At 41.5% G+C, this 16,428-nt stretch overlaps 1 protein-coding gene across 9 annotated transcripts in view; it reads left to right on the top strand.

Moving 5' to 3' along the window:
- TENM4 (teneurin transmembrane protein 4) overlaps positions 1 to 16,428 on the top strand; it is a 601,633-nt gene that overhangs the window by 380,669 nt on the left and 204,536 nt on the right. For 7 of the 9 annotated variants that reach the window (XM_026843624.1, XM_026843595.1, XM_026843633.1 and 4 more), the window contains 3 exons: positions 3,666 to 3,918; positions 9,170 to 9,268; positions 11,330 to 11,565. In XM_026843624.1, coding sequence (XP_026699425.1) covers positions 3,666 to 3,918; positions 9,170 to 9,268; positions 11,330 to 11,565 — 588 coding nt within the window. The remainder of the gene's footprint in view (positions 1 to 3,665; positions 3,919 to 9,169; positions 9,269 to 11,329; positions 11,566 to 16,428) is intronic. The other 2 variants (XM_026843650.1, XM_026843642.1) reach the window with 1 other exon arrangement.

Raw genomic sequence — 16,428 nt, 5'->3', positions numbered from 1 at the left:
GGGGGGGGGAGGTGTTTTACAAGGTGTTTGTTTTATTCCTTTGTACTTTGTTAGTTTAGCTGGTCCTGCTGAATACCAGATGTCAGGTTTTTCATTTCAACAAGTGGAGGGGGAATGATAAACTCCATGTCTTTTTGGAAACCAAAGGAGAAAACCGCAAGAAGGAAAATGTTGAAAATTATCTCTTTTTGAGTAAGCCAGGATAACTTACAAATAGTCACAGTTAGCCACCTTACAGTTGCATAAGAAAGGTCTTGGGGAACCTAGTACAATTATTGCAGAAGCCACGATGTCCTGCTGCTCTATAAATCTTCTGAATTTCCTGTGGTGCTGTTGTCCTAATAAAGGCTTGCTGTTAGATGTAGAAAGCTGTATCTGACCTCGCCTCTATCCCACCTATGTGGGATAAAATTCAGTGCTGCCTAAGCATCTATAAATATACAGCATTTATGTATAATATATAGCAGGATAATCAGCATCTTCCCACTGTATAAGATTCACACACATACGTGATGTAAGAGAGTCACTGCGGCCAGCATTAAGGTTCTCCTTCCTGTGGGGAAGTATAACCACACACTTTATATCGCTCATACATTGTAGAACTAGTTAAAAAGAGCATGTTCAAGTAAAGGGACAGTTGCAATTTTAGGAAATCAAGAAGGAATTCACTTTGTGGGCTTCCCTTATCCTTTGCAAATCCTGTAGGATCTTTGGTGACCACAGAGGGTAAGAATCTCACCAGTTTTGTCGCATCAAGAAAATCCTGCACAGCTGCAGTAATTTTCAGTAGGAAGATTTCATAGCTTGTGCTTTCATCTACACCTTTTTTTTTAATGTTTCTTAACTCGAGAAGAAGGGGAAAAAAGGGGGTCGTAAGGCAAGGGAAATAGTTGCTAATCCTAGTCAAGGTATATTAAATTTGGTAATGCACAGACGTGACATAAGTGTTCAGAATTTGTATATGAATGAAATTAAAAATATTCTGGGAGGAAAAGTTACCTAAATGTCAGAAAAAAAAAAAAAGAAATAGAAGCTATAAAATCCTGTGAAAAATCACATAGACCAGAGTAAGATAGATGTGTGCTGTCTTTACTTAGCAAAGAAATCACAGAGGGTATGCAAATAGAGAATGAAAATGACACATTTTTACTTGATTCGAAAGCATTATCCATAATAGCATCTGCAATGTGTCTGCAATAATAGGGTGTAAATTGGAATTTACATAACAGATCACTGGATACAGGCTCTGACTCACAGCCTGAAAATGGTGTCTCCAATAGGGAAAGTCAACTGATAACAGGAGAACTTCACAAAACACCTATTGCATACTCCAGGATTCACCCATTTGCCCCCCTTTCCTGTTTGTGCAGAGTATTCATCTCAGGCATCTGTTGTAATAAAAACTCAAATAACTGGTCTTGGAGACCTTTGGTTTGTTGCTCCTGATTATGCAAGTCATTTTCTCTGGGATGAATTAAGTTCTTGTGCGCGGTGATAGATTGACAGCCCTAAAAACTGGAAATCCTCTATTTACATTCATCTCCCTCAGCCTGGAATTAATGCCCTGGTTTTGTCTTTGTCTGCAAGCAGACACGTGCCCAAGGCAGCAGGTTTTGGTGTGTACTGTGCCTATCTTCTGCCTCTCCCTTCTGCCTCTCAGCAAAGGGGGCCGAGCCAAGCAGCCGTGGCTGCTGCCCGTTGAGTGGGAAAATGCGTCACCCATTTAACGAAGCCAGCGGTAGGATTCTTCCAGGGTTGTTTTTATTACCTCCATGGCCAGGGCTTCAGTTAAGCGACAGTGCCCAATAATATCCAGCCCGAGGAGAGTCGGATGCCTCGATTCACACGGTGCTGCAGAACTGAGGTCAGACCTGATTTAGTTCTGATATTCCTCATCCGTACAGTCCATGGTCGTTGCTCTGTCCTTCCCTTTAGTTTGCTGGCTGATGTACAGAACTTTTCAGGGCTAAAGAGTGTTAGATCAGAGTCCAGTATGGCATTATTAATTTCGGATGAGCATTGCTAAGTGAGACTTCTGAATACTCCATTAGGTTCCTGGGAATAATCTATTTGTCCAAGTGTAGATGACCAGCACGGATCTCTTCTTTTTGAGCTTGTTATTCTCTGTTGTACTGATATACAATAGAGAGAACAGCACTTTTAAGGTGTTTCTCTGACCTTTCTCAGAGGATAGTGTAAAATTGATTGGGAACCTGAAAGCGCTCCGTTCTCCCCATAGAATATATACACCTAGTCCCACGTCTGCCCTAACAAAGCCAGAACAGAATAACGTCACCTTTGCAATTAACACCTCCTATTTTTTTGCTAGACCACCTCAACCACCTAGGGCTTTTGTATAATCAGCCATAGCTAATGGTAAGGTAGTGTGAGTCAATACAGGGTGAGGAGGGAAGGGATGTGTTATCTCACATATCTTTATATTTTATCGTACACATCTAAATATCCAAGATGCTACAGAGATATTGTAAATACTTTCCCCGTTCCTCTCCTGAAACCAAGTTCTAATCAAGATTTTAAAAGTGTCATTAAACGTCATGGTGGTTTTTCATTCACTGTAATTCAACACTGTGTGTGGTTCATTCAGTTCTGAGCTCTCTAATCAGTATGTTAAGTGTCAGCTTTTCATGATACAGAAGTCTGTCTGGTAAGTATTAGATTGATACCATATACATTTTCTTTCAGATAAGGCATCAGATAAGTGTTGTGCATTAATGACTTACAAGCATAAATCTACTAAAATCAGAAAGTAATGTTTCCTGTATCCCACATCCAGTATGCTGAACTGTCAGTCTTCCCCCTGTTCCATCAAATATTTTAGTTTTATTTCATTTCCAGAAGACATGTGAAAAAAAAAAAAAATCCTTGATACTTAATCAAAAAACTAAAAGTCAGCATTAGGTTAGTCTTTCCTAAATTTTTGCCTTCCTCACTTTACCTCCTTCAGACTGTTGGCTGACAAATACTTTGAGTTTTACTCAAAGTAGCCATATCACTGATATTTACATCTTTCTTCACTGTGTGTTGTTTCATTTTCCTGACACCTCAGTTTTTATGCCACGTGTTTTTTTTTCACTCGGTTTGAGTACGTCTCTAACAATACAAACTATTGGATTTTGTTAAATTGTATAAATCTGACACAGTTTTATGGCTTTCCCTAAACTCAGTCTATGATTAAATGTATTCTCAGTTTTCTTGTTGACTTAGCTATTGAAAGTTCTCTGGCAAAACAGGCAGAACAAACTTCACTGGGAGCTGTATATCCATCATAAAATTGCTCTAAAGTGTTATCTGTCCAGGCTGGTTGTATTTTTCATGCTTTATCACAAATCAGTGTCACAGACAGATTGCAGTTTGCAACCTGCAGTTGTTCATTGGAGTTAACTTGTCTGTCAGGACAGCCTTTTTGCGGTGCTTTAAGCTTTCATAACTTTTGTGCATGAAACTGAACTATTTTTCTAGCTGGCTGGGGGATCAATGCATGTGTCATTAGAGCATATGGAACGAGGCTGTGTTACCCTTTTGAGTTTGATTTAGGATACGTGGCATCCCGGCCTTCATACTTCTTAGGAGTTCCTGCAGAGAAATGAGTGCAGCATGAAACAACTAAAATCGTGAACCTTAACAATATTTTACTTCTGTTATAGATCATCCTCCAAATCTTCAAAATCATTCAAGACTTAGAACTCCACCACCTCCAATATCACACGCTCACACCCCAAATCAACATCACGCGGCCTCCATCAATTCCCTGAACAGAGGGAACTTCACTCCACGCAGCAACCCCAGCCCAGCTCCCACAGACCACTCTCTTTCTGGAGAACAACCAGCCAGCGCTCAAGAGCCAGCCCATGCTCAGGACAACTGGTTACTTAACAGTAACATCCCACTGGAGACTAGGTAGGTCGTTTTCTTTAGCACTTTACTATGTTCTGACTCTGTGTGCTGCTATGGAAAATACACACATCTGTATAGCTAGCTGTTCAGTGTGTGAACTGGTGTTTGGCTTAAGTATTTTGAGTTGTGTTCATTATTCCTTGTGTCTTTTTTATGTGGACTAAGAGAACAGGAAATTGCTCTTCTTTCATAAACTAAAAATACTGCCTTTAACAGCTGCTCATAAGGTTATTTTCCTCATTTAAAATTGGAATCAGGATCACAGATTAAAATGTTCCTCTTCTTTTATTTTCCTTTAATGTTTTTTTTTTTCTTCATATGTGGTAGGATAAATCAATATCCTATTTAAGAAACTGAAATCAGTCAATATATTGAAAAGATTTAGCCTTCTATCTGTGCTTCATAAAGCAGATACTTTTGTAGTACGTCGTTCAGGAAAGGTTGATCTTGATTTATCTGATGAGGAGAGGTCGGCTATAGTATTTTACTGTCCTACAACACTGCTCCAGCAAGTGTGAAGCACTGGATAGCAGGACATCAGCCAATTAATGATGTTTCCATTTAACATTTAAATTCTCTTCCACCTATGCAACACACAAAGGGTGTGACAAGGATGCACTGAGTTGTTCCAGTTTCTAGCTTTGTTAAGGTTCTCTGTGGGTTCTGAAAAAGGGAGTTATCATACTCCCTCAGCCTCGGTCCTCCCATCTGACGGCGAGTGCATCTACTTCTTGCTGTCCACCTGAAACTCAGTTATTACATTCTCCAGAGGTTTTGCTTTGCCATTTCCTTTGCTACTGGGAAGCCACTGCAGATGCTGCGGTCATTAGCCCACACACATGGTATCTTTTTCAGTCTGGAGAGAAGTCTTTCAGGCCTAATGTGGTGCACTTACTTGGCTGCCTTTTTTCCCTCATTCGTCTTACCTTCTCAAACCATCAAGAAAGATTTTAGACAGCAAAAAAACAAACTAACTGAAAACTGAGCCAGGGGCCAAAATTGTCACATCACTGCCTGTGGGAATCTCACTGAGATCAGTGGAAGCTGTGTCTGTATCCTGGAACAAAATGTACCCAGTTTTGCCAGCTTCTGCAAAGAAAATGTTGTGGTTTTTTTTAAATGAGTGCGTCTGTCGATCTTTTTGAGAATGAGTTATGTCTGCTGGCCCTCTGAAACTTCCAAACAGACCTCAATATCACATTTTATGGCATTTAAGGATAATTAATTTCTCCGCGACTGCTTGATTAAAAAGACCCAACTAAGAAGCTGGATCCAAAAGATTAAAACAAAATTATACACAAGTACTGCAAGTGTGATTTGGCAACAGTTGCAGTAATTATATAGTGTTATTAATTCTTGAGCATATATACCCAAGCATTGAATTTTATGTATTATTTCTTTGGGGAAAAAAAAAAAAACAAAAAAAAACCAAAAAAAAAAAAAAAAAAAAATTTAGGCCCCACTCCTGCAGTCCTTTTGTGAATAATCCCCTGTAGTTCTGGAGGAAGACCCGTGCCTTTTTCTAAACCAATTGTGAATTCTTTAGCACCAAGAAAATATACTGATTTAATAGTACCAAGAGATCCTCACATCTGACTGGAGTCTCTCAGAACCCACTGCCTTACAACTGAGAAGGAATGTCCTTGCTGCTGGATCAGTGGAGGAGTGTCAGAGATAAGAGCTCTCTGCTGAAAACATCCAGCCCCCATTTGTCCAATTCTGGTGACAATGAGAGAGGGAGATGGAGACACAACCCTACCACATCTTAATAAATGCAGGAGTTCATAGACAGAACAATTATCTGGCTAGTTCTGGACTGTTCCTGTTCCTGTTCCCTTGTAAATGTGTACATCCTTAAAGACTGCCCTCATTTCTTCTCCATGAAATCATTGTGGGTGAAAATTTTTCAAGATCTGAAGCAAATTCTACACGTTGAGTTGGTCATATAGCTGCTGTTAACCAGACTGGAAGTTGGAGGTCTACCTACCTGAAGAGGTCTTTTCTGCATCATTTAATGATTTCACATCAGTCACATTTCTAATTGATCCTCAGTTTAACCTTTTTTTTAATTAGATAAAAACCAGGTCATTTCAAGACCGATGATGTGGCTTTCGACACGCTGGTTGGAATGACATAATTTTGCCCAGTGTCTCTTCAGACAACAACCATGTTGGAAAAGAATTTGTAATTTTATGTCAAACAGCAAATGAGCAAATATACAAAGCACAACTGACGGTCTTTTTTTCCTTCACCAAACAACATTAAGAAAACAAAACGTGTTATAATGGTGCCATAATGCAAAGAGGCTGTGCTGCATAGATGATCAGTAAATCTGTGACAAATCTCCACTCTAATAGTCTGCTTTACCAGCATGCAGAGATCTTCCATTTCCTTCAGTGGAAATTCTGTAGACGTAAAAGACTGGGTTTCAGTTTAGCAAACTTGGATGACCACTTCTGTCTCTTCCATGAAGTCAACCCTCCGCACTGCAAAGATTTATAGAACCAAAAAAAGACCACCACATAAGAGAATAAAATGTCCAATACATAAAAAAAAAAAATAAAAATCCTGGACAAGAGACATTAATCCAAGAATTAAGGCCTTTGAAGTATAGCATAGAAGATTATAGTAATCTCATGTCAAAAATGGAATTGTATTTCTGTTGAATATCCGTTTGTTTTTTTTTTTTTTAAATCCTATATTAGTCAACAGAGAGAGAAAACGTGAAGAAAAAGCTACGTCTTTTAAACAGGGATTGTCACAGGCTGTGAAACATGCCTACAGTTATAGATTTTGAGCACCCCAGAGTTTGAAGAAGCTTGATTTTGACTGCCAGGGACTCCAGGGAGTATTCAGAACTGGGAATTTAGGATGGTTTGTCACTGCCTGGAATTTTCCATCCTGTAATGCAAAGGCAAGCAGAGATGTGTAGCACAAGTATACACCTGACACGACAAGCAGATCCTGTATCTGAGAACTTTATATGTTGCAAGAGGAAGAGCCCCTCCTCTTCTCGCCCTCCTTTTCATTAGTTTCCCTTTACTCCCTTTTCTCTGTTTCTCCTTTTTCCTCTCTTTTCCTGTCTGCCTCCTTTTTTGTTGCTTTAAAAGCAATATATTATCAAGGTTGTCATGAGAAGATCTTTGCTCAGCAGTCACTCCTGACAGGTAAGTCAGTTCCTCCCATATTTACTCCTCACTCTTCCTTCTGTGGCCTCCTTTCTGTTCCTTTACATTTGACCTTGTGGGAGCAAATAAATGCCAACTAGATGGACATTCGCTTGACAAACCAACGGTTTTCAGGAGACTTCCATTCCGAGGAAATTTCATGTGGTAATCATGTAAGGTCAGATTCTGCCACCACAACTGATAATGAGAAGGGAGAGTGTTTTGTTACTAGTCAGCTGTTCACAGGTAATCTCCAAGGGAGCAGACTCTGTCCAGCCTCAGTGAGGACAGTCATGCATTAGTCACCTCAGTGACCCAGCGACCTCTCTGTTACAAATACATACATTACAAGTTATATAACCCTCCCCTCTTCTGTTTTATTGACAATCCACAACTGAAATTCATGGAACCAATTTGACATGGATTTTAACTACTGATGAACTTCTATTGATTGGTGTGTTGCTAGATGCGTTGCCTCTTACCCATTAAATGCTCAGTGCATGCCCATATGTTGCTTCTTTTTGCATTGAATTCAACATCCAACCTTTCCTGCATTCCCAGGGAATGTGAGGAAGCTGCTAACACTTCGGGATGGATTGATGTCTCAAGTGCAATGGCACACAGCTCATGCATGTCGCTCCACTTTACTCCAAAGCTATGAATAGGAGTCACTTTACTTTCATGCAGATCAAGGAGTAGATCTGTTCTGTCAAAGCAGCCCAGAGGCCCCCAAAAGCAGTGAGTCGAGTGAAACCAGTGCTGGCATTAGCAGCAGGAAGAGGAGGAAGTAGAAATGAAAATTAAGGTTGAGGACATTTTAGAAGAGACAGTATGAAGGTTTGTATAATGTGACAGGGCTGGTTTCTCTTGGTATAGCATGCTACCTGAATCCCATTTCTTTGACAGAGGAGTTCTCGTTTGAGTTCACATCATGTCACTTATATCCTCTAAGCGCTTAATCCTGCATAAGTGATAAAGTGTCACAATGCTTTTATGTTCCTTTTGCTAGGTTTGGCCAGGGAATTTATTCACATTCAGGCTTAGATTCAGTTTTGATGCTGAAAGCAGACATGGGCAAAATCAGGACTGTTTTTTGTTTTAAAAAAGATGGGAAGAATGTTCTTTTGCCAAGGCTTGAGAAACAAGCCTGAAGGTGAGAAAGACACAGTCTGTTCCCAGCTGTGCCTCTGACTTAATTCTTTATGTTCCTGCTATCCTCCTCAAAAAGTACAAAGTAGTTTAGCATACATAGGTCAAAATGTGACTCATCAAAGTACATGACAGGGAGGCCAGATACTGCAAAATGCCACTATTGCAAAGCCTAAACCAGGCTTTTTCACGTGCAGGCCCTAAGTATCTTGCCTGTTGCCTGTATTATCCAGATTACAGCTGGTGCTCTGGTATTGGGATTTGGGTTACAGCATAACCTTTTTCCAGCCTCTATCTACTTATCACTGACAGACTTGTATTTGGAATACTCATAATTGAGCCAAACTTGCATTTTTGAAACTTCTACATAACAAGTTATTGCTCCACAAAGAAAGCAAATTAATCAAATTGGTAATTAAAAAGTTCTCAAATGCCAAACTGAAATGTAAGCGAAGGAGTGGCAGATTTCCGCTGGAAATCCATGAGGATGTTAGATGGAAGTGTGCTACCAAGGTATTGGCCACCGTGGGATATAGATACTGTGCTGTGCCTTGTCAGAGCAACAAGTAACACAGATGCAGGCGGTTACAGCTGTGCTGGACTGAAATCTAGTCTCTTGGATCCAGCAATTCAGAAGGTTTCATGTGTCACCAGCAATAAATAATGTGAAATGAACAAAGACATCAACTTTTTTTTATACATGCACGTGGGCGTGTGTGCTTATATGTGTGTAAATGCATATATATAGTGTATATATAGAGAAGTGAACATTCTTAAAAGCTATATATGTATATGTGTAGCATCTTATACATATAAATATATGGTCCATCATTCTAATTCCATGCAAAACTGCACTATAATAACCATTGTGGTTTATAAGATCACACTTCATATATGCATGACTCACTGGCTTCATTCATGTTTCCATATGTATGTAGAAACATAGCAAAGCAGACATTCCTAGAGACATTGCAGGACAACCTCATTGAGATGGACATTCTCACCTCCTCCCGACATGACGGTGCTTACAATGATGGGTATGTGACACTTACGTGGTCTTCCTGTTTACTGTACAGTCATTATGATCCTTGCATGAAAGCATTTGGTCGTATCAGTGATGTTTAAGGGCAACACCATTGCTGGCCTCTTCCAAGATGGCTTTAAAAAAATGAAGTTCTGGGGCTTGGAGCACTGCGTCCTGTACATATTAATGAGAGCCTCATTAATATGCTAGTGAGCCACAGCATGCTGTTTGCATTTTTTTCCCTTGTTGTTTTGAAAGTAATTTCATTAGTAAGAAGTACCTACAGCAATTTTGAGTCCCATGTAAGCTAAGATTAATTGAATTTTCGTAAAAACCTTAAACCACTATTGTGCTGGCAGCCTGATACTTCCTTGTTAAACTGATACTTTCCACATACCTTTATCTTACAAGTGTCTGCTCGTGGTGTATGTAAGCCAAGCCTTTGATTTTGACTTAACCACTATTTTGGCATCTTTACCTAACTTTTGATCATTTTCAAGTTCTAAACAGCTTTTAACTTGACACTTAGTGCCAAAACTGTTGACCTTGTGTGGCCGTTTCTAATTTGGTAGCCATCATTAACTGAAGATCTAATTGGTGTGCTTGAACACTGCAGGTACCTCTTTGCTCAGAACAGATACATCTGTGTCTAAATAAATACTTTCCAAAACACAGGATAGTATCTGACTCTGTTAAAATTAATGTTTTGTTGTAGAGCATTAATAGAAATAATGACCCTTTCTCTAATGCTCAGCAGTCATGCTTACAATACCAGTAGAACCATGGCTGTAACACTACAAACACCTATTTCGGAAAATTATGTGTTACTTTACTGGCTTTTCTGCATGGTGATGTTTCTGCATGTGACATTTGCCCCTGTGTCTGCGCAAGTGAATTCAAGGGGAAAATAGAGTCACATCTTCATCTGGTATAATCCACTGGCTTGACTGACTCCCATGGATCCATGCTGACTGCATTTATACTGGCTGCAAATCCAGGCCCGTAAACCATGGCAGAAGGTGCAGACTGCACTGGGGCTGTTTCTCAGTCCTCACAAGCTGGATTTTTGTTTTACATCAGCATGGTGATAGACGATTCAGATCTGTTTCCCAAGTTTCATTCCCGGAATTTGAATGGCTTTGTACTTCATGATGTCCCACTCAAATTTAAGTTTTTCATTTAAGATTCCCATGGAGAGAACTCCCATTGGGACATTTCATTTCAGGAACTCATGGACTGCAGTGGGTCCTTTTTGTGCTGACTTTCCTGAGTCTCACACAAGGTCCTCATAGGCTGGCGCTCAGGCTGCGTTTGTAGTAATGGGCAAAATTCGGTGCTTCCCAATGTGTCACTGGACAGGGAACCCTGTTGCTTTGACAGTAATTCACACGTTTAAACGTAGGCATCAAATTAAGGTGTTCTTGACTGCTTTCTGGAAGCAGGTGCCTCTCCCCACTGGCAATACGCAGGACTTGCATTCTGGGCTTTGGTGCTTTTGGCCATGCCGTTGTCTGACACTTAAATTTGCCATGTGGGGACAGTGTGAATTTTCCCCTCCGTGACAATTTGGGTGCTACGGAATGGCTTAAGCTCTCTTTCTGCATCTCCATTCACCGATGCCATACAAAAAACGCTCTCATGCAGTGATCAATGAATTGGTAAACACCCTCCTCTCTTTAATCCGACCTACGCTCCTCTTCAGTCTCCGTAGGGCGTTTCTGTGGGAGCGTGAGCAGGCCCCCGGTGCTGCCCGTGCCACCAGTCTGTCGTAGCTGTGCTTGGGGTATTCATCTCACTCTGGTGCCAGCTCTTCCACAGAGGGGACTCCTGCCCTTCAAGAGTTCTCTGTGGCATTGTTGGCTTTGTGGTTTTGTTATGTTCTGTTTTCCTTTACTCTGTGTGACTTGCCTTTGATTTTTATTCTTCTCCTTCGTGCATGCCATCCATGTCCGTAGCCAGCGTTGTGTGGAGCTGCTTTCCTCGTCCCAGCAGCAGTCACCATCTTCCCACCCCACGTCTCCCTCGGCTTCAATTTGTGTGAGGAGTCACTTGCTGTTGGTCTTTCTTCCCTCAGGCACTTCCTGTTCAAACCTGGAGGCACTTCTCCCCTTTTTTGTACAACATCGCCAGGATATCCCTTGACGTCCAGCACTGTGTACTCACCTCCCCCTAGGCCCCTTCCCAGAAGTACCTTCTCTAGGCCTGCCTTTAACCTGAAGAAACCCTATAAGTACTGTAACTGGAAATGTGCTGCTCTGAGTGCCATTGTCATCTCAGTCACGCTGGTGATCCTGCTGGCATATTTCATAGGTAAGCTTATTTCTGTTTTGTTTTTTTTTTTTTTCCTGCTTTTCTTTCATTTCTCTACAAACCCACCCATAACACTAATGTATGGGAAGCAGAGGGCCAAGATCGTGGTAAAAAGTGATGGGAAAGTGATGAAATAAGGCCTCCGTTGACTTAATTGTGGTTGCAGTGCTGTGGTAGGGAGCCTAACACATGTCATAGAGCCAGGAGAGCTTAGTAAATCATGAGTCATATGTTGTGCTCCCTTCAGTTGCACAGAATGCTTACATTCTGCAGAGGAAGGTGTACATGGAGTGAAACAAACCCACCAGGTTTTCTCAAAGCAGCCCATTAAAACAGTCAGCGAAGCCCATGTACCAATCACAGTCACATCCAGGTCCGTGGGAGTTCTCTGCTCTTGACTTTGATGGGACAGGGTCAGAACCAAGATCCCAATACACAAAAATGAGGGTTTAGTCTATTTTTTGGTGGTACATCCTTGCTATTTATATTGAAGGTGATAGGGTGACCGGGAGGATGGAGGTCTGAATTTAGATTGTGGTCCCACAGGGCCTTTTTTTGAGTAGGGGGAGTTGGGGAAATTTGCTGCTTGGGTGCCAAAGCAGTGGATTTTTCTTTAGCAGTGCACGATCTGAATTTCTTTGGTTTATAAGGGTTGTCAGTGTTTATTGCAAAAAAAAAACATTCTCAGTGTTTGTTGCAAAAGTAATTGAACTGTTAGAAGTGAAAATTGTATTTTTCAGCCTGTAAAGCTAGGGTGTTACCATTACTTTTCCTTCAGTTAGATTTGATATTTGTGTTATAAATGTCTTACAAAGGTCCGTTCCTAGACTTCTATTTTAAACTCTCAGTGGTGCAACCTCTAGTCGTCAGAGACTTACAGATGTGATCATGGGTAAAAAAGCCCATTTCTCATGACACAAATGAGTCTTTTTGATTTCGCTGTGACTTCCTGTACACTAATGATCTATAAAAGCTTGTGGTTAGAATTACAAATCTTAGCCTGGATCGAAAGATTTTTGCTTTCATTTCACATGAGTATAATTAGCACTACCACAAAGGATTGCTTTTACTGTGTTCCTTTTATGTACACTTCTTTAATGACTGATACTTTTCCACTTCTGCCTTGCATCATACTCTGGTCACTTTTATGTCTCCTGTAAGAAGAGCAGGAATGATTAATTAACCAACATTAAATCAGCAGCAGTTTGATGAAATATGCAGTCAATTTTCATCATTTGCTATGTACATTTGGACTCGCCTTTCTCATTTGTCTGGTATTCTCCTTATGCCCCGAACACGGTTCCTTTGGACATTATCTCAGTGTGTCAGAGGAGTATCGTTATAACTCAGAGGAGCAGTGCCTGTTCATTCTGACAGAGTAGGTGTGTGCTGTTTGATAGATTGAGAAGAGTTCGTTTTGCCACTCGGTATTCTCCAACTCCAAAACCTTTTTCAGAGTTCCGAAAAGATCAGGATCCTGTTTAAAATCACAGTTAATGTGGTTAAAAGGTAGGTCCACTGAGTGCTCTCCCATCTTTTTCTTCTTCATTCAAATGAAATCTCTGGCATTTGCCAGACTCCACGGATGGCTGGCAAGGTGCCAGAAATGCTGATCAGGTTGAACTGCTGTAATTATGGGTCATAATTACTAATTTCTAAAGGAACTATCAATTATTAAAAATCAAATTCGATGGTTCAGTTCAGCATAAACATATTTAGCAAAGATTGTCACTACCAGACCCAGTGTTCTAATCAACAAGCAAAAAGGCAGATATTTAATTAGATTTTGATGAAAAATTGTGTTTAATTTCAAGTATAATCAATTATTAATTACTGTAATGAGTGACTCTGGTGGGGTTTACTAATTAACTCATTTAAAAATTATGAATAACCTTTTCATTTGTAATTATTTTCTACATCCTGTCAAGTTGGAGACAAGAATTGTATCACCTAACCCAAAGGAAAAAAAATGAATCGGGGAGTCAAAATGTTTGTACTTTCACTAACTTAAGATGAGATACTTTGCATTTTGATAAAAACCCATGCAGTTCTTAACAGGAACTGATTTGTTCTTTAAAATGACCTGGTCTGTTTGCAAAACAAATTACTGTTTTTCCTCCGGTTTGTGGGGGGTTTCTCCCTGTATTTGCGTAGTTGCGTTTTCTTACAGATATCTTTCCTCATTTAAGCAGTATCTTGCTCTTTTCAGTGCCATGGGGACTATTTGAGTGGTAAGGTATAACTTAATCATGAGTAAGAAGGTCTAATCTATATAACAGTTCATGAGTGTTGGGAATTTGGCTACTTTCCAGCTGCTCTTGTTAGTTAAAACAACCATAGAAATTATCTTTTTAATGACCATTTTCATCCTCCAAAGCAAACTGAGGTCATTGGAAAGACTCCCAGTTAAGTGAATGGACTTTGGATTGAGTCCCATGGCAGTGGCTTGGCATTTACTCTATTTTTTCAAACACTGATCAGTTAATGGAAATACTTCAGAGTAATATCCAGGGGTTCAGGATGCTCTTCACAGTATCAGGAACATCACAGTCCTCCATTTAATTAATAATAAAAACTACAGGCAGGCCTTACCTACCTGTACAAGCGTGTGGAGCTAGAGACATCAGGGGATACATGAGGGACCCTGCTACTGGCAATACTTTTTGTGTGGCAGATGCTCAGACACAACTGCGATGGGCAACCATCTGAGGCAGGCAGAGCTGCATGGAAACAATGAGGCATTGGGTCATTTCTGAAGTTTTTTGCTGAAGCCAGTTTATTTTTTAAATTCATCTGAAGCACTTGCTAAATCATTTGTTTAAAGCTAAAAAGCAGAGTTTCCATTATTTTATGAAAGTCTTTATGGTATTTAATAGTCTGAGGTTCATTTATCTTGCTTGCTTTTTTTTTTTTTTTTTTTCAAAAGAAGAGAGGAGGCATAAATAGAAGTCCATGGAAGCTGAACGGCTGGTATCATTTGTCAACACTGTGATCAAGCTGAAGGTTTTACAGGGCTGAGTCACTGGTCTGGAGAGATAATGACAAACAAAATATAACAGGGTGTATTAAACACCAGAAGCTGGTTTTCATTTGAATTAACCAGCTTTTGATTGACTTGTTGCCACCTTTTCAAATATTCAGAGACACACACTAAGGCAGTGGCAACAATGCACATCAAAATTTTGCACACACAGAGCTTATGCAAATCTCATGAGCTCCACAGAAGCTTGTCTCATGGGGTGAGAAAACCAAAGAGAAAAGCAGTGGCAGATTGGGGCTGTAACATTAAAATGGCAGGAACGACACTGCTGGAACCACTGAAATGAAAGGCCTCTTTTAAGCAGCTTGTAACTGACCTGCAAATTTGCTGTTCCAGGAGGTTGTGAAGAGACACCACTTAAAAATTAAATCCCGCATTTTAGGACTGTCCGTTCAATTGACAGCTAAACAAGGAAAATTTTCACAGCTTTTGCTGGGATGTGATGGGGTCTGTATGCCAGGGAGCTCTGCCTTGGAGGGCTCATTCATAGTGAAAATCTTATGGCAGAGATAATACCATGAGGTATGTTGTTATCCAAGTACTATTCCAGAAGAGTTTCTGTACCTGGTAGATGCCAGACCTGCTAGCATAGCACCGTGAAGAATCTCTGACATTGCTGTACTGCTTGGAAGTAAGATTTACAGAATCACAGAATCATCTAGGTTGGAAAAGACCTTGAAGATCATCCAGTCCAACCATTAACCCAGCACTGACAGTTCCCAACTCCACCAGATCCCTCAGCGCTATGTCGAGACGACTCTTCAACCCCTCCAGGGATGGGGACTCCGCCACCTCCCTGGGCAGCCCATTCCAACACCCAACAACCCCTGCTGGAAATAAATGCTTCCTAATATTTAGTTTAAACCTTCCCTGGCACAACTTGAGGCCATTACATCTTGTCCTATCACATATTACTTGGTTCAAGAGGCTCATCCCCAGCTCTCTGCACCCTCCTGTCAGGGAGCTGTAGAGAGCGATGAGGTCTCCCCTCAGCCTCCTCTTCTCCAGACTGAACCCCCCCAGTTCCCCCAGCCGCTCCCCAGCAGACCTGTGCTCCAGACCCTGCCCCAGCTCCGTTGCCCTTCTCTGGCCACGCTCGAGTCATTCAATGGCCTTTTTGTAGTGAGGGACCCAAAACTGAACCCAGGAATCGAGGGGCGGCCTCCCCAGTGCCGAGTACAGGGCTCAGATCCCTTCCCTGTCCCTGCTGGCCACGCCAGTGCTGACACAAGCCAGGATGCCATTGCCCTCCTTGGCCCCCTGGGCACACTGCTGGCTCATGTCCAGCCGGCTGTCAATCACCCCCCCCCAGTCCCTCTCTGACTGGCAGCTCTCCAGCCACTCCTCCCCAAGCCTGTAGCCCTGCTGGGGGTTGTTGTGGCCCAAGGGCAGCCCCCGGCATTTGCCCTCAGTGAAACTCCCCCAGTTGGGCCCAGCCCATGGCTCCAGCCTGTCCAGGTCTCTCTGCAGAGCCTCCCCACCCTCGAGCAGATCAACACTCCCACCCAGCTGGGTGTCACCTGCAAACTGACTGAGGGTGCCCTCGATCCCCTTGTCCAGATCATCAATAAAGATGTTAAACAGGAGTGGCCCCAAAACCGAGCCCTGGGGGTCACCTCTCATGACCAGCTGTCAATGGGATTTAACTCCGTTCACCACAACTCTTTGGACCCGGCCATCCAGACAGTTTTTACCCAGCAAAGCGTGTGCTCATCCAAGCCTTGAGCAGCCAGTTTCACCAGGAGAATGTTGTGGGAAATGGTGTCAAAGGCCTTACTAATGTCAAGGTTAACAACACCCACAGCCTTTCCCTCATGCAATAA

The sequence above is a fragment of the Athene cunicularia genome, assembly GCF_003259725.1.
Source record: "Athene cunicularia isolate RWA chromosome 1 unlocalized genomic scaffold, athCun1 chr1_part1, whole genome shotgun sequence".
Lineage (NCBI taxonomy): Eukaryota > Metazoa > Chordata > Aves > Strigiformes > Strigidae > Athene > Athene cunicularia.
Note: the sequence above shows the minus strand (reverse complement) of the source record. Positions and strands in the feature narration are given on the sequence as shown.